The sequence below is a fragment of the Ptychodera flava genome, chromosome 9 (genome assembly GCF_041260155.1).
Source record: "Ptychodera flava strain L36383 chromosome 9, AS_Pfla_20210202, whole genome shotgun sequence".
Lineage (NCBI taxonomy): Eukaryota > Metazoa > Hemichordata > Enteropneusta > Ptychoderidae > Ptychodera > Ptychodera flava.
In genome coordinates this window covers 8,127,240-8,145,948 of record NC_091936.1, presented here as the reverse complement: position 1 = coordinate 8,145,948, position 18,709 = coordinate 8,127,240, and the positions used below count along the sequence as shown (strand labels likewise).

At 36.9% G+C, this 18,709-nt stretch overlaps 1 protein-coding gene across 1 annotated transcript; it reads left to right on the top strand.

Moving 5' to 3' along the window:
• Positions 1 to 17,323, top strand: LOC139139938 (phosphatidylinositol-glycan-specific phospholipase D-like). Its single transcript, XM_070708900.1, has 9 exons — positions 1 to 53; positions 800 to 907; positions 1,423 to 1,450; positions 1,832 to 1,964; positions 3,246 to 3,373; positions 3,979 to 4,103; positions 5,352 to 5,538; positions 6,853 to 6,963; positions 17,186 to 17,323. The coding sequence occupies exons 1-9, from the start codon at positions 1 to 3 to the stop codon at positions 17,321 to 17,323; spliced, it is 1,011 nt and encodes a 336-aa protein (XP_070565001.1).
• Positions 17,324 to 18,709: the final 1,386 nt, after the last annotated feature.

The window sequence follows — 18,709 nt, the reverse complement described above, 5'->3', positions numbered from 1 at the left end:
ATGGAGGGAAATAAAATGGGATGGAATGAAAGAATATCTGATTCAAGCCCCAGGTTCGACTAGGAATTTGAACAGTGCAGCAGTGATTTCAGTGTTTCAACACTTTAGACATTCATCTCTTGAGGGCGCTGTTTCTGCTGATATGCATCAGAAGTGAATTCTTAATTGAACCTCAACCAATGAAAGTGAGCTTTTTCAGTGACATTTTCTCATTCAAGGACTAGTTACCAGTATGGGTACAGGTCTCTGCTTTTTAAAAAAATATGTTTTGTTGTGTATGAGCTGAAGTTTCTTGTTCAGCTGTCTAAATCACATCAAAATGTCAGTATTTAGCTTTTCAACTTGGCAATTATGTGTGCGTTTAGCAATGTCACAGTTCAAAATTGCACTTAATTCCAGGCTTAATTCATCAACGATAACAATGACCACTGCTTACATGTACATATAAATGCTGTTTCTGCAATATACTTGGTACACTAGGATTCTGCAAGCAGTAGGAGACTCTGTTGATTACACAGAAAAAAAATATTTAGAATCTGAGAAACATTGTGCCCTCTGACAAACAAATTTTTAACACTGTGCGTCAATTTCAAGATTTTGAAAAATTTCTTTGTATCAGGGTCACCCCTATACCTTTACATGTATGGTCAGCATTTTCCTTGAATCACAGAGAGTTTTTCTGCATCATGACATGTCAAATTGGCTTAGCTTGAGGGCATACTGGTAAGAAAACATCCAAGAGTTACAGACAGTGTCATTGAATACTGCGTACAAATTGATCATTTCTGGACTTTTACAGGTACATTCCTGTACAGGATGTTGTAGAAATTTATGAAGAGTATTACGGTAAAAAAGTGATTTCTCCGGCCACGTTGATTGAATGTTCAGCATTGATGTTCTTAGCAAGGTAAGAAACCTGGTATCATTGATTGCTATGCCAACATAGTCAGCTGATACACCAACTTCACAGCTTGAAAAAATACTTAGGGATGAGAAAAATTTAAATCTTTTCCTTGTACCATATTATCTGTGTGCAGATATTTACAAACCTAAATCATTAGGGTACATCACTGAGGACATCACCAAACCAGATGATAAAGATAAGTATATGTATCAGTGAATATACTAAATGGTATTACATCAAAATAATTGCATTCGGTGACTTTTGACTATCCTTGATGTGTGTTTGTGTGTGTGTGTTAGAGAGAGAGAGAGAGAGAGAGAGAGAGAGAGAGAGAGAGAGAGAGAGAGAGAGAGAGAGAGGAGAGAGAGAGAGAGGGAGGGAGAGAGAGAGTTTGTAATTTGTAGCATATGAACAATTTCTGAAACCTGCAGTATTTCAGAGACACATTCTGTCTCTATATCCTTCTGCATGTAATTTCCATGCCTCATCTTGCAATTTCCTCCCCATTTCTCTATCAGATTGGGAGAAAAAATAGTCATGGCAAAGGTGAGTCAAATAATTCATCATTACGAGACTAATAATTTTCTTAAATCACCCAGCTAAATCTTCTATTTTTGCGATTCAATTAATATACTTTACAAGATTATGTTTGAAAAAGCATGGCATATAATGTCGAAATAAAGCACTGATTACAAAATGAAATCAGTGAAATGGAAAATAAGAGTTATCGTGTGTACAAGTTTGGGTCCTTGCACAAGTTTACAATACACATTTAAGATCCATTTTTGTAGCCAATTCTTGATGGCACTCTTCCTTTTTCCCTGTTTCTCTGAAAACTGTACAGATGCATGTATACGAGGATCCGTATGGTTTCTTTTCTTGGACAAACATGTATGTGATTTCCATGTCAATGTATATCTCATGCAGCTTTATCCAGTGTATTCAGCCAAGTCACCATTTCTGTTGGAACAGTACCAGAGTTTTTTCCTGGGTGGTGTTGATGATATGGCGGTGTGGACACAGAATATATGGCATGATGTCATCCACATGGTAGAATATGGCATGTCGTGAGTGTGATTATATTACAATGTGCCTTGGGTGGCCTTTTTCGGTACATGTTTCCTATCTGTCAGTATATCAGCATGTTTGGTATCTGTTGGTATATCAACATGTTTTGCTTCTGTTGATATATCAACATATTTGGTATCTGGTATACCAAAAGATCTGTTGGTATACCAGTATATGTTTTGCATCTGTCAGTATATTAACATGTCAGGTATCAGTTGGTATAATGCAGAGTTTGGCATCTGTCGGTATCTCAGCATGTTTGGTATCTGTTGGTATACCATTTATCCTGTTTGTCATATGTTTTGCAGAGATTGAATCAACCCATAACTTTCATAGGTGCACTCCAGCACTGATACCAAAACAGAAGGCACTCAGCGCATTGTAACAAAAATCAAACGAAAGTTATCAAACACTTAAAAATTTGCAACAAAGTCACAAAGCTAAGAGAGATTCTATTTAATAGAATGTAAGTTGATAGAGTTTGTCATTGGCCATTGGTATTGATGGCCCTTGTGCTAACAGCCAGGGTTGTGTCATTGTACACAAAACATCAACATAGACTGGTTTGACACATGCACAGATCAACCATAGTGTTTCTTTAAAAAATACTGCAAGCAATTCTGAAATGTGATGTCAACAAGCACCAAACATGCTTAACATAAAGTTTGGAACATGTGCAAATCAACAATGTATTGCTTTGAACCATGCTCTTCACATCACTGCAGCATGGGTACAAAGTTTGTAGTATTCAAACCATCTAACCTTAGCTTAGCTGAATGGCCTGATGTACTATGTATCAATTAATAAATCTAAAGATAAACCAATGGGCTGTTCCTCTGTTATTATGCTAATTGCTCTTTAATAACATGGGACACTATGACTTGCATTTTTTAAGACCACTTACCCTGAAATATATCATGAAATTCCCCATTTTATATGTTATCAGGATTTCATAATAATTAACAATGTTTTCACACCTTAAATAAGATGAGTATTATAGCCAATCATCAGAACCAGTTGATACTACATTTGTAATTTATTTATTTCACTTTGTAAAAAGTTTGTTTCACAATGTTTGCCTGTATGGATCTCTAATTTCATAGTTGAGAAAAAGTCACTTTGAAAAATATAATATTTTTTCTTCTTTGTAAGTAATATGTTGATAAGAGGTGTAGACACCTTTTAAGTCAATTTTTCACATCATTTCAGAGACTGTGATATCCCCACAATCCTTTGTTCATCACTTGTAATAAAACATCACATGACCTGACAGCAACACAGAGATATCCTGGCAAAAACCCAGCACCTCCAAAGCTGAACTTCGGGGGTCTAACCAGGGATGATGTCATAGTGACAAGCACACCTAGGGGAGTGTATTTACGAGCTTCTGAAGGTCTACAGGTATAGCATAGAACATTACGGTACAATTCTCCCTATCTTAAATAGGTTTTTGCTACCTAGGTGAGTGATTAAAATCTAATTGGCTTGACACAATGAAAGATGGTGTATTTTAACAAGTGGATCAATGTAATTTAGAGTTGTATTGAAATCTTTGCAACAGGAAAAATGAATAAAAGTGAAAATTCTTTAGAGCATCGTGCTTCCTTCAAATTAGGTATTTATACTGTGAGGAGAAGATGAAGTACTAGAAATATCACTCTCCTCTAAGTTTTTGTTGCAAAGACTAGTTTACATAAAGGTGGTTTCCCACAATGCCACTGTTACAAGGTGATTTGACCCCTAAGCATGGCGTACAAAAGTATTCAAGGTAGTGAGAAATAACCACCTTGCGAAGTGGATTTTCACAAAAACTGAGAGGAAAAGCTTTTGCAAAAATTTTGCCAAATTTCTGATCCTTAATGTTTGTGCTGAAAAGAATTTGTGAGGACTTATCTTCAAACATAATAGTAAGTATAAGGCAAGGTTGAGAGCAAGGTTTAAAAAAAATATAAACATCATATACCATTGAAAGCTCAATAGTAATATTTTTTTTTGTAAATTTACAGAAAAAACTTCATAAAATAACCAGACAAAGGGAAGTGAGGACACGTAAAAGGAAACTGAAAGCAGACAATCTTATCAAACCTGATGCTACTTATACAGTAAATTCACAAACGGCACATTTAGGATGGTGAGTACAAACAGGAACTGTCCTAATTGAATTAAGAGAAATTAAGAGAAATCCTGAATGCAGACAGACCATGGTAGAAAAAATCCTACACTAAACTAATAATACTTTAAATTGTTGCAGATATTTTTGTATGTACGGCTATCACTGACTTCTTAAGGTAGCGATGCATGTTACTGCACGATTTTTTTCAAAGCCATAGTTCTCACCGAAAACAAAGAGGAAACCCCAATAAACCATACATTTCCTGAAAGCTGAATATCTGAAATTTATTATGATTTAAAAATTTTATTGCTATCCGACATGGGCATGTTTTGGGGTAAAAAAAAACTCAATTTTGCGATTATTTCATTCAAAAGAATTTAAGTCAAAAACTTCAAATCACTTTCTCAAACTTAATATCTTATTCAAAACTAGAGCTCACTGGGATAAAAACGGATATTTTGTTTTTTGTTATCTGCTTTCATTCACATATGACAGAACTCGGAAGTTGGAAATTCAGAAAAAATCGATATGAATCACGATGAGTCAAATTCAACTTTCGATTATTCAAGCTTGGAGTCCGTTATCGGCAAAATAAAAATCCGTTTTATGTACGGTATGTAAACAATCATGTGTGAAATTTTTGGACGATTCGGCCGACGCAAAGCGAAGTTAAATTCTTTTGAAGTTGAAAAACGGTAAAAAAGAAATCGAGAAAAACGCCGCAAACAAAAACACATACTGCAGGGGTTCTATGGCCAACTGTTTTAGAAATGCGCGGTTTTTAGACGATCCGTAACCTTTTCACCAATACGCGTGTATCATAATGAGGGACAGTATCAGCACTACCCATTTATGTAAAAAAGTGAAATTTGACAAAAATCGCCTTCTAACATGCATCGCTACCTTAAGAGTTCAGTGTCTGAATAACTCTGTTGTAGTTAGTGTTTGATATTTCATCCCCGAGTCAGGCCTTTCATTGGAGCACTTTTAATCACATTCTTTTGAGTATTGTCACCATGTGGTTGGCAGGAAATCTCCAGACTTTCAGTTTAACGTTCTGTGAATAGATGCAGAAAACAAACAACCACATTGTCCATGATTGATCATGGTTTAACTTCCATGGTTGTGTAATAAGACTGCTGGTAATTCATCCAAGTGGTAGACTTATACAAACATAAAATCCCAAGATGTAACTTTCTTCAAGGTCATTAAAAGGTCAACTTTTATTTGACACTACTAAGATAGGCACTAATTCTCTTGTCACAGGAGTGTTATTACTGGGGATGTCAATAATGATAATTTCCAAGACTTGATAATTGGAGCTCCAGGACATAGCATCAATGACAACTACCAACAAGGCAGGGTCTACATAGTGTATGGTGATGCCAATGGTCTACCGCTGGTCAAGAAGAACTTAAACCATGATGCTAACTTAATTTTGAATGGTCTGAAGGTAAGTTTTTTTAATTAGATAGGTCACACCAACCCTAGCTGTTTCACTTATACCGGTACCCCTGTGTAGGGTGAGTCATTGCTATTGAGAATTCATGACTATACGCCCATTGCGAATCTCGCGACGCGCATTTTGGCACGTATTGTTTCATGAGAACCGGAAGTGCAGTAAAGTATCGTCAGACGATGCATATGCTATAACAAGGAACAGGCCCATTTTTGTGCATAAAATGTCGAAATTTGAAGAACTGATTTGTTTCTTAGTAAAGGACACAAAGTTGTCAATAAAATTCTCACTGCCAAGTATTCCTATGCATCTTTTACGACTGAAAAGTCTTATATCTGGAAAATATCTGAGTTTTTTGTGTTGTTTAACGGCAGCGTTGTCGATACTTTACCGCACTTCCGGTTCATGTGAAACACTGCGTGTCCGAGATTTGCAATGGGTGTATTACTCATAGTATTAGGAATAAGTGCATGTTATTTTAGGGTGTTGTAAATTTAGCTGCAATAGCTGCTATTGATGAATTATTTTCATAGTATTTTCAAACCAAATTTAAGTTATTTTGTGTGTAAATTTGTTTCCTGTAGGATGTGTATAGAAGTACATGTACTATAGGCTGTTAAAGCCCCAGTAGCTGTAACCTTTGACCATTTCTTTGCCCATACTTATGATGGAAACCAAGTCAGATTCCATTGAAACCACACTAAATGCTGATTAGTGAGGATCATATTCTACTCTTGCCCACTTGGTTGATTACGTTGCATGTTGTTTGTAAACATTGTTGGATTTCTGTCCGTTAAGAAATTAATTTTTGATAACATTCTTGGCACAAGGAATTGACACGGCTGCACACTGAGGTCAATCACTAGGGGATTCCATGATTCTCCCTATTCTAGGTTGAGATGTGTAACAATACTATAGTAGTGCATAAAGTTACAGCTACTGTCCTTTAACTGATTTGGAGTAGGTGTACAAGATTGAACAAGTTATAAGAAATGACTGCCTCTATGAAAATTTTATTGCTGGATTTGGTGTATCTGCACATCACAGTCTGCCAAGAAACAAACATAATGTCATTTACTTTGAATGTACAAACATCTTACACGACATAGTTTTTGGAAACCATTTCAGTAAAGTGCTCATGTGTTATCTGCAGCCCTCTGCATGTTTGTAAGATGTTGCCTCCAAGTCCATAAATGTGTAAACTTACCGTAAATCTGGATACAAAGTAACAAACCTTATCTAGCAAATTGACCAATATACAGCTGAATGTAATCTGTAAAAAATGTTTTTTTTTTCTGAAATCTACAGCTGAATGGTAGATTTGGCAGCGCCCTCACAGTGGTTGACCTCAATGTAGACGGGTTGAATGACCTAGTGGTCAGCGCACCTTCTGTCAACTCAGATAAACTGAAATACACAGTAAGTACAGAACCTGTTTTGAAGCAGATTCAACCCATTGTATTTCTAGCATATGTCTAGAACTTTTAGCATGAAATATGGCATGGAAAATACAAGGCAATGTCTTGATCCTTGGTTAAGACAATTCCCTGATGAGAAAATACCCTTTTAAATAGAAAATAATATTTATCTTTTTTTATCAAAATTTGTTACAAAATAGCTTGTTAATGTTGACTAAAGGCTTTTATCTCACATTTTCTGCACAGCTTCACTATGGTATGAAAATGTCTTAAAATAGTTTAATGGTATTATTGTTATTATTATTATTATATTATTATTATTATTTTTTTGTTGTCATATTATTATTCATGATAGCATTGTCAGGTTTATGACCTTTATTTGACCTTTAAACTATTGCATCATTGCAGGGAGAAGTCTATGTGTATTTTGGATCAGAGGGAAAATTGAAAACCAAGCCTGATATGACAATAGTTTGTGAGGTGATATTCTTTATTATTATTATTATTATTATTATTATTATTATTATCTTTAGAAGGACTCCAAAATTTTATGAGGTGGTGTTCTACATGTACCATACCAGTAACAGTACTGACATAGTGATTTAGTGGAACTATATTGTATCCAAAACAAGATTATATCCTTTATTGCGAGATAACTTTTGGGCTGTTAAAGGAATAATTTTTAATCCCACAGAGGGCAAGGATATGAGATGGTCTGCACTTCTTGGTTGGTGAAAGATTTGATCAATTTTGCTCAGTAAGTATGTAATACGGCTGAACTCTCATGTATTTTTAGTCCCCGCGGACGAAGTCCGGCGGGAACTTATAGATTGGGTCCCGTCCGTCCGTGCGTGCGTGCGTCCGTGCGTCCGTCCGTCCGCAGCCAGTTCTCAGACACTGCTGGACCGATTTTGTTCAAACTTGGCACAAAGGCAAAGAACTACGTCATACAGATGCACGTCTATTTATTTTTGCGATACGATCCAATATGGCCGCCAGGCGGCCATTTGTTGCGATTTTTCATGACTTTCAACCATAACTCAAGCATCCCTGAACTGATTTTCTTCAAACTTGGCATAAAGACACTGCACTATGGATATACATGCATGTCAATTTATGTTGCGATACGATCCAATATGGCCGCCAGGCGGCCATTTTGTTGCGATTTTTCCATGTCTTTCAGCCATAACTCAAATGTCCCTGAACTGATTTTGTTCAAATTTTGTATAAAGACACTGTACTATGGCATATACATGCACGTCAATTTATAATGCGATACGATCCAATATGGCCGCCTGGCGGCCATTTTGTTGCGATTTTCCATGTCTTTCAGCCATAACTCAAACGTCCCTGAACTGATTTTGTTCAAATTTCGTATAAAGACACTGTACTATAGCATATACATGCACGTCAATTTATGTCGCGATACGATCCAATATGGCCGCCTGGCGGCCATTTTGTTGCGATTTTTCCATGTCTTTCAGCCATAACTCAAATGTCCCTGAACTGATTTTGTTCAAATCTCGTATAAAGACACTGTACTATGGCATATACATGCACGTCAATTTATGTCGCGATACGATCCAATATGGCCGCCTGGCGGCCATTTTGTTGCGATTTTTTCATGTCTTTCAGCCATAACTCAAACATCCCTGAACTGATTTTGTTTAAACTTGGCATAAAGACACTGCACTATGACATATACATGCACGTCAATTTATGTTGCAATACGATCCAATATGGCCACCTGGTGGCCATTTTGTTGTGATTTTTCAATGTCTTTCAGCCATAACTCAAACATCCTGAACTGATTTGTTCAAACTTGGCATAAAGACACTGCCCTATGGCATATACATGCACGTCAATTTATGTCGCGATACGATCCAATATGGCCGCCTGGCGGCCATTTTGTTGCGATTTTTCATGTCTTTCAGCCATAACTCAAACATCCCTGAACTGATTTTGTTTAAACTTGGCATAAAGACACTGCACTATGACATATACATGCACGTCAATTTATGTCGCAATACGATCCAATATGGCCACCTGGTGGCCATTTTGTTGTGATTTTTCAATGTCTTTCAGCCATAACTCAAACATCCCTGAACTGATTTTGTTCAAACTTGGCATAAAGACACTGCCCTATGGCATATACATGCACGTCAATTTATGTCGCGAGGCCGCCTGACAGTCATTTTGTTGCGATTTTTCCATGTCTTTCAGCCATAACTGAAACATCCCTGAACTGATTTTGTTCAAACTTGGCACAAAGACAGTGCACTATGGCATACACATGCACTTCAATTTATGTCGTGATACAATCCAATTTATGCTCTACGCAGCCATTTTGTTGCGATTTTTCATGTCTTTGAATCACAACTCAAATGTCCCTGAATTGATTTTGTTCAAACTTGGCACAGAGGCGAAGTACTATGGCCTACATATTTGTGTGAATTTATTTCGTGATATGATCCAATTTATGTACCTAGACAGTCATTTTTTTGCATTTTTCCATGTCTTTTAGGCATAATTCTAACATCCCTTAACCAGTTTTGTTGAAACTTGGTACAGAGACTATGGCATACCTATGCACGTCTACTAATTTTGTGATACAATTCAATATAGTCATTAGACAGCCATTTTATTACAATTTTGTTGTGATTTTATATGTCTTTGAACCAGAACTTTAACATCCCTGAAGTTATGATGTTCAAACTCAATACAAAGGTAAAGTACTATAAAGTACATTGTGCACATTAATTTGTTTCCTTATGCAAACCAAAATGGCTGATTACAACAACATACCGATCCCATATCATTCCGAAAATTCCACCAATCCATGCATGTACATGCCATCATGACACTAGAGGCACTTAGTGAGGGCATAGTCATGTGTGATAATTGTCATCAAAACTTCCTTTAACGGTTATTACCGGCAGAGATAAGTCATTTATTGGACGTTGCTCAGATTATTTTGCAAGTCACAGACCTGACGCAGTTGCATCAATGTCATTCCACAGCTACCTAGACACCAAAGATTATAACAAAATAGACAAGCGGGGGACTGTGTCATCAACGATGACTTGTATTGAAACAGCATATGGTGGATATTCATGGGTTCATAAAGCATGAAATCGCATTGAAGTTATTCCTCTATTAGTGCTTTGTGTACTTTTTTCTGCACAGCCCGCTTTCCAACTGTTACCATTTTCTATTCAAATGAACCCTTGAATATCCATCGAATGCTATTTCAACAAAAAAATGCAACATTTCACTCATAATTAGGCAAAATTGATCAAACCTATTGCCAGTAGAGATAGACCACACTACCTGCTGCCATCTGTGTTCTCAAAACTGACTTTAAGTATATTTGTGTTGAGACAAAAACTTGCCAAGCCTGTGTTGACAACAAAAAAAATTTAAATTTAAACAGTAACAATGCCCATTAAAGGCCCATGAGCTGCAACTCTGCGTAAATGTCCAACCTCAAGATACCTTCCAATTTTCTTAGAAATTTATTGTTATCTATAAATTTAACGATACAGACACCAACTATGCCTCAACAACTTTCGCCGGTGGCAGAATAGGCAAGAAATTGGGCAGATTATTTGTAATTTGAATTTCCCGCCATTTTCAAAATCTTGCCATATTATGTGAAAAACGTAGAATTTTTCGAAGTGGAATGAATCCCTTTCCCGTCCTTTCATTGGGTTGCACCATGTTGTATTTGCAAAGATTCAAATGTGTACATGCACCATTTACACTGTTTATCATAAACTTCTATGGGGGCGCCATATTTGGGTGCGGCACTGTTTTATTATTTGTCTTACTGAAACCTCCCCATGCAGTCCAACTCAGTGGATAATAATGCTTGTCATGAGTAAATGTCTCTGAGTAAGAAAATTTGTATGAACTATATTAAATCCAAATATAAAATCATGAAAATAATGTCAAAAGTTGCAGCTCATGGGACTTTAAATAAATACACTCTGTATTACAAAGCTGAACAAGGGGGAAATTACTACGATTTTCATTTAAGTGTGGAGAAAAACTGATACGGACAACCGTAAAATCGACATAGTCGACTGTTTTTTAGTCCCGCGGACGAAGTCCGGCGGGGACTTATAGATTGGGTCCCGTCTGTCCGTCCGTCCATCTGTGCGTCCGTCCGTCCGCAGCCGTTTCTCAGACAATGCTGAACCGATTTTGTCCAAACTTGGCACATGGGCAATGCACTATGGGATACAGATGCACGTCAATTTATTTCGCGATACGATCCAATATGGCTACCAGGCGGATATTTTTATGCGATTTTTAATGTCTTTCAACCATAACTCAAATGTCCCTGCACCGATTCATTCAAACTTGGCACAAAGGCAATGCACTATGACATACACATGCACGTAAATTTATTTCCCAATACAATCCAATATGGCCGCCAGGCGACCATTTTTATCGATTTTTCATGTCTTTCAACCATAACTTAAATGTCGCTGCACTGATTTCATTCAAACTTGGCACAAAGGCAATGCACTATGACATACACATGCACGTAAATTTATTTCCCGATACGATCCAATATGGCCGCCAGGCGGCCATTTTTATGCGAGTTTTCATGTCTTTCAACCATAACTCAAATGTCCCTGCACCGATTTCATTCAAACTTGGCACAAAGGCAATGCACTATGACATACACATGCACCTCAATTTTTTTTGCAATACGATCAAATATGGCCGCCAGGCGGCCATTTTTATGCGATTTTTAATGTCTTTCAACCATAATTCTAATGTCCCTGCATCGATTTCATTCAAACTTGGCAAAAAGGCAATGCACTATGACATACACATGCACGTCAATTTATTTTGCGATATGATCCAATATCATGTCATCTACGGCACCAACAAGGGTGCCGCAACTACAATCAGTGGTGTTCGTCGTGATCCAACCAGAACTGTACGCGAAAGAGGTGGCGTATTCATCAGTAGACTAAAGCCGACTACGAGTATCGCTGACCTGCAGGACTATGTGTTTAATAAAATTAATATTCATGTAAAGTGTATCGAGTTAAAATCTAGACATGATTCTTATAAATCATTCAGAATTCTTATCGAGGATAGTATAAAAAACAAATTGTTAGTCCCAACTATTTGGCCTCAAGATGTTTTGGTGAGGCAATTTTTTGACTGACAAACTGTTTTTATAGTTTTATCTCTACGTGTTCTCTTTTTTTAACATTTAATGGCTGAAAGTCTTAAAATTGCTAGTTTTAACTGTAAGAATGTGAAAACTTCTGTTAATGAAATTAAGCTTTTGTGTGAGTCTCATGACATTGTTTTACTTCAAGAAACGTGGTTAGCTGCTGACGATCTAATCTTTTTAAGAATATTGATAACTCCTTTTATGCTGATGGTATCACAGCTATGCCTGTTGATAAAAGCATTCTCGTTGGGCGCCCCTATGGCGGCCTTGGTATTTTATGGAGAAAAAGCTTTGGTAACTCTGTAAAAGTTTTGAAGTTTGATAATGAAACTGACAGGATTATGGGTCTATTATTTGAATGGAATAATCAAAAGCTACTTTTCCTCAATGTTTACATGCCATATGATGATTAGAAATAATGGTGAAAATTATGAATGTTTTTTAAGTCATCTGGTCTTCTGCATTCCATTGTTACTGACTTTGATACGTCTTGCGTTTACATTTTAGGAGATTGGAATGCTAGTGTTCACAAAAACAGTTCTTTTGGTAATGAACTCAAGTCTTTTTGTAGTGATCACTCTTATGTTCTCTCAGATGTTAATTTTTAGATGGTGGTAATCATTTTACTTTTTTCAGTGATTCTCACGCCAGAACATCTTGGATTGATCACTGTGTATCAACAATCCAGGGGCATAATTCCATTTCTGATGTTAACATACTCTACGATTTTCACACGTCAGATCACTTTCCCTTGTGTGTTTGTTTAAATGTTAACAACCTTCCACATTTTGAGCTGGATCATGACACTTTTGTGGTCGGTGTAAATGGCATGCAGCTAAACCTAGTCATCTTGATTCGTACCGTGTAAATTGTGATAATTTGCTTAAAAATCTTGTCGTTCCCAATGAACTTTTGCATTGTAGTGATGTAAATTGTACTGATTCAATTCACTGTAATGACAATATTGTAAATAGCCTGTCTGAGGCAGCTGACAACAGCATTCCCCAATCAAATAATAAGAGCCATTTTAATGTACCAGGCTGGAATGATTTCGTAAAAACGGCCCATGATGAAGCAAGAAGTGCTTTTAAGTTGTGGATTAGTTTTTCAAAACCTAAACAAGGTCACATTTTTCGTAAAATGCAAACCACTAGAGCCAATTTTAAATATGCCTTGCGGTGGTGTAAACATAATGAACGTACAGCCAAGGCAGACGCCCTCGCCTCTGATCTGATTAATAAGAACGATATTCAATTTTGGAAACATGTAGATCAACAGGCTTCTAGTCGTGTTCCACTTGCTAACACAGTAGGGGGAGCCACTGGTCATAAAGACATAGCGTACATGTGGCATGATCACTTTAAAGATCTGTTCTCCTCGGTCAGGAGAGAAAGTCACAAAACGTTTGTAGAAGACACTTTATTGAATGTTAATCCGTTAAATTGTATGTTTACTGTTATGGATATCAAATATGCTATTGAAAAGCTGGACAATGGTAAGGCATGTGGTCTTGATAGTATTTCATCTGAGCATGTTGCTTATGCTGGTAATAGACTTGCTGTACTTTTAATGATTATTTTCAATGCTTGTATGACACATGGATACTTGCCTCCAAATATGATTTCTACTGTCTTGGTGCCTAGTATTAAAGACAAATCTGATGATGTGGGTGACAGGAGTAACTATAGACCTATCGCTATTTCCTCTGTTTTCTCAAAGATTTTAGAACATGTCCTGTTGAAACATATTGAGTCATACTTGTACACGTCAGCTAACCAGTTTGGCTTTAAAGCTATCAGCATTCTACAGATCAATGTATTTATCTCTTCAGGGAACTAATTCAGTTTTATAAGTCTCATAAGAGTCCTATGTTTTTGTGGTTTATGGATGCTTCTAAAGCGTTCGATCGTGTAAACCATTGGACACTTTTTAAGAAACTTATTTTAAGAGGAATCCCACTTATGTTTGTACGACTTTGTCTCTTGGTACAGATATCAGCAAATCTGTGTGAAGTGGGGATCAAGTGTATCGCCTGCTTTTAACGTTTTAAATGGTGTTCGACAAGGTGGCATTCTCTCGCCACTTTTGTTTAACGTGTATATTGATGAGCTGAGCTCTCATTTGTCGAGTTGTAAAATTGGGTGTTTATTTGGTGGTATAATTTTAAATCATATTAGCTACGCTGATGATTTAATCATTTTTAGTCCTTCTAGTAAAGGCTTGCAGCATTTAATTCATGTTTGTTAAATTTATGCTAATGAACACGATATTCTGTATAATCAGAAAAAAACTGTTTGTATGATGATTATACCGAGTGGTTTTAAACTTCTGAATGCGCCCATTGTTCATCTAAATGGGTTGAATCTCACGTTTGTGAATTCATACAAGTATCTTGGTGTGTTTATTCTTAGTAGCTTTATGGATGATGATGACATCAGTAGACAAGTTCGTTTACTTTACATCCGTGCCAACTTTCTTTTTAGAAAATTTGCATATTGCTCCAGTGAAGTTAAAGTTAAGTTATTCAAGTCTTTTTGTACTAATTTGTACTGTTGTCATCTTTGGTCAAATTTTAAATTAAGTTCGTATGACAAAATTCGTGTTGCATACAACAACTGTTTTAGACGGCTTTTCAGTCTTCCTAGGCGGTGCAGCGCCAGTGCTATGTTTGTGACGTTTTCTGTGTTATCATTTGGCGAGTTAATGCGCAAGTGTGTTCATAATTTTATCAGTAGAATACAGAATTGTACTAACATTTATGTCAAGAATATTTATGACTGTACATATACTGATTCTGATCAGTGCAGGCGTTGGAAAACTATTTTATACTAGTTTTTATTTTGTTGTTTCTGCGTGTTAGCTTGTATAGTTTCCACTACCGTTTGTGTATTTTTTTTTTATTTTTTTTTCTTTCTTTGTCTATGGGCCTAGAGCCTGATTTAAATAAATAAATAAATAAAAAAATATGGCCGCCAGGCAGCCATTTTTATGTGATTTTTCATGTCTTTCAACCATAACTCAAATGTCCCTGCACCGATTTCATTCAAACTTGGCACAAAGGCAATGCACTATGACATACACATGCACGTCAATTTTTTTGCAATATGATCAAATATGGCCGCCAGGCGGCCATTTTTATGCAATTTTTATGTCTTTCAATAATAACCGGAACATCCCTGAACTGATGTTGTTCAAACTTGGCACAAAGCTAATTCCTGCTGATGCAGTGTGATGGGGACTTATAGATGAGTCCCATCCGTCCGTCAGTGTGTCTGTCCAACTGCAGCTATTTCTCAGACACTTTTGAATGGATTTTGTTCAAATTTGACACAAAGGCAAGGCACTTTGGCATACATACGCATGTCGATTTATTTTGCAATATCATCCAATATGGGGCCACACAGCCATGCATGCAATATTTTATGTCTTTGAAGTGTAATTCAAACTTCCCTCAACCAATTTTGTTTAAACTTGGCACAAGGATAAAGTACTATGAGATACATATGTATGTCAATTTATTTCACGATATGATCAACATGATGTGACCAACAGGTCATTTACTAAGTGATGCTCAGATAACATTATTTTGCAAGTCACAGTCCTGACACAAGTTGCATCAATGTCATTCTACAGTAAACTAGACACCAAAGATTATAACACACTTGACAAGCGGGACTGTGTCATCAACGATGACTTGTTAAATACACTTCAGGAGGAAATTCTGCATCGTATTACACTTGAAGTGGTCACTCTGGCTGATACAAAGTACAGTGTTAAGGTAAACCATCAGGGAGTCTTGTGAATGAAATCACACTCAGCACTCATTAAACCTCCAGTGTTCATTCATCAGATTCCCCAATGTTTCCGGATCACTAAAAGTGGAATGCTATGCAGACTTTCCTCCTAGAGCATAATTAAAAGACAGTCCACCAAGTCGATTTAATTAACTTGTTCTTATCAGTTTTTCTCCACACTTGAAATGAAATCTTTGTAAACATACTTTTTGGAATGGATCAAGAAATTTAAAGCTATAGTGTCACGACATAATTGTTTGTTAGTGTGGAGACTAAGTCCCAAAGTATGGGGCTGATAACTTAGCCGGTAATCTTGGGCTACTGTCAGCATGTTTTGTTCAGTTTGCTTGGGAGTCTGTTTATTTATAAATGCAAACAAGCATGTAGGACTCCCTAGCTCGACTTCACTGTGTGAGGAGTCGTTTGTTTCCATACGTTCACCTGAACTAAGATTTTTGGGTTTTTGATCTTAACATAAATTAGTCGCATGTAAGAAATAACACGTCCTAACTCAGCGTGGAATGATCGATCAAATGCAAGCAAAGTTGTTTTTTAGGAAAAATCAGAGACACCATAGCTTTAAGCAAAGACAGAGAACAAAAATAAAAGGTTAATGGATACAGTCCCTTTAAGTTACCATTAAACAGTCCCTCATCAATACTTATGGTGATATCCAAGGAGTACAATATATATCATAAACTTGTTCTTATAGCTTTTACATATGTAACTGGCAATTTTAGTATACTTGCTAAAACACTAATAGGAGTATGTTATGAACTTCTTGTAGCTTATACATGTTACTGAAATGCTGGGATAAAATGTTGCACCCAGACTGAAGTTGATGCCAACGATGTCATGTGATTGCAGTACAAACACAAACACCGGGAAAATGCATTCTTATGAATTTGCATAGTTCTGTGTTTGTTTACACATGCAGATTTGTTTGTATTATGATGCATTTGAAATCCACGTTTCCCCTATTCAGAAAAAAATAGTTACGAGAAAGTTTGAGAGTCAAATCATGGGAAAGTGTACATGTATGACTCGATTTATATTTCTCATGAGAGCTACCTCTTCACATTCAACCATAATGAAGCATTCCATTTTGTTTTTTGATCATTAGTAAAGTTTGATGTTTTTAGAGGAAAATGAGCAACTTTCAGTGAGTCCCCATGTGATGTACAAAGTTCTGCATTTTAAAAATGAGTCGTCTACATCATCACTTTCAGGACATCGAATACTGCAACCTTGGCATGTCTCTGTCAGTTGGAGATCTCAACCATGATGGATTTGATGACTTGGTGATGGATCGCCATTTGCATCTGTCAGTGACGGCGGTCAGAGAGGAATGGTCAATGTGGTATTAGCAAACAACACTTGGCAAGGTCAGTAAAAATACCTACATTTCCATTAGCTGGCATGACATGTTGGGTGTGTATGTAGTTTTACCCAAACTTACTTCTGCTCTACTGTGTGTGTGTCAGTTTATTTGTGGCCGCCTAGTGTTTACTATAGTTTTACCTTCGTTGTTGTTTACACATATGCATTCCTTCTCTTTCTGATTCTCCTCCATTTGGTATATACTGGTAGTATTTTTTTTCTGTTGGTGATGATAAAATGTGACCTCTAGCAACTAATAAAGTGTTTTGGTCATAATCTCAGCCGGTTGGTTTGCATCCTCATCGACATGGTGGCATTGATGGGATCCACACCAGCGACCATTAGAAAAACACTTTGTTATCTACAATCATATGGCGGAGAGCAAGAGGCCTTGGGGAGAGAAATGTGCAAATGCTAACAACAACAACAACAAAGGCAAAACTACATCCAACACAAGGGGGCGACAAACAATGTGATTTACACTAAGTGATGATGGTCACAAAGACAGAGGTGCACTTTATAGAGGATTTGGGAAGTATATTTATTTAACCATGGGACACTCTTTGAGTGAACATGGCAAAGTCCGATCTCTCTTTGCACTAAGTTTTATAATATTCTTGAACAGTGTATTAAATGTTACCCCTGTATATAAATTATAACAAGAAAACCTGCTTTAAAGCTCTAAAACAGAGAGTTTAGCATATATAAAGTCGCGTTCTGACATGGGCCATTACAACGGCGTGGACACCGTTGTTTTGGTAAACACCGGCGGGAAAAAACGTGTCAGAACAGTTGGCGACGGTGCTGCAACGGCGAAGATTTACGGCGGCGTAGGCAGTCAGACCTGCAACGGCGCGCCGTCTCAGATTGTGTGTGAGAACGGTTAACAACGGCGTAACCGCTCTCCCGCGACGACATTTGTCTATAAAACCAACTTTGACCTTTTATAGCTAGTATACCGAGCATTGTTTGCAAGAACAGCTACAAGAAGCATGACGATTAAATCACTGGGTACATCTTGATCGATTACGAAGGTGAAGGTTTCACACCACTAAATAGGCTCCCATAGACATTACATGTAAATTACGTAAATGTAGGTATGGTCTGCAGATTTTATTAATGAGACAGGCTCGATTCCAACTATTGGACTTACAACCATGTTAAAAGTACTTTCAAAATTCGTTACCAAAACACATTCATTATTGTTGAGAAATTGGTGTTTTTTGCCATCCAAAAAACCCGACTTTTGAAATCTGAGGCTGGATGCAGGCCATTGTTGTGATACCTTGTAACATATACATATATTGAACTGTAGGGGCGCGTTACAACGGCGAATCATCCAAAACAACGAACAAACTGACTGTGTATGGACG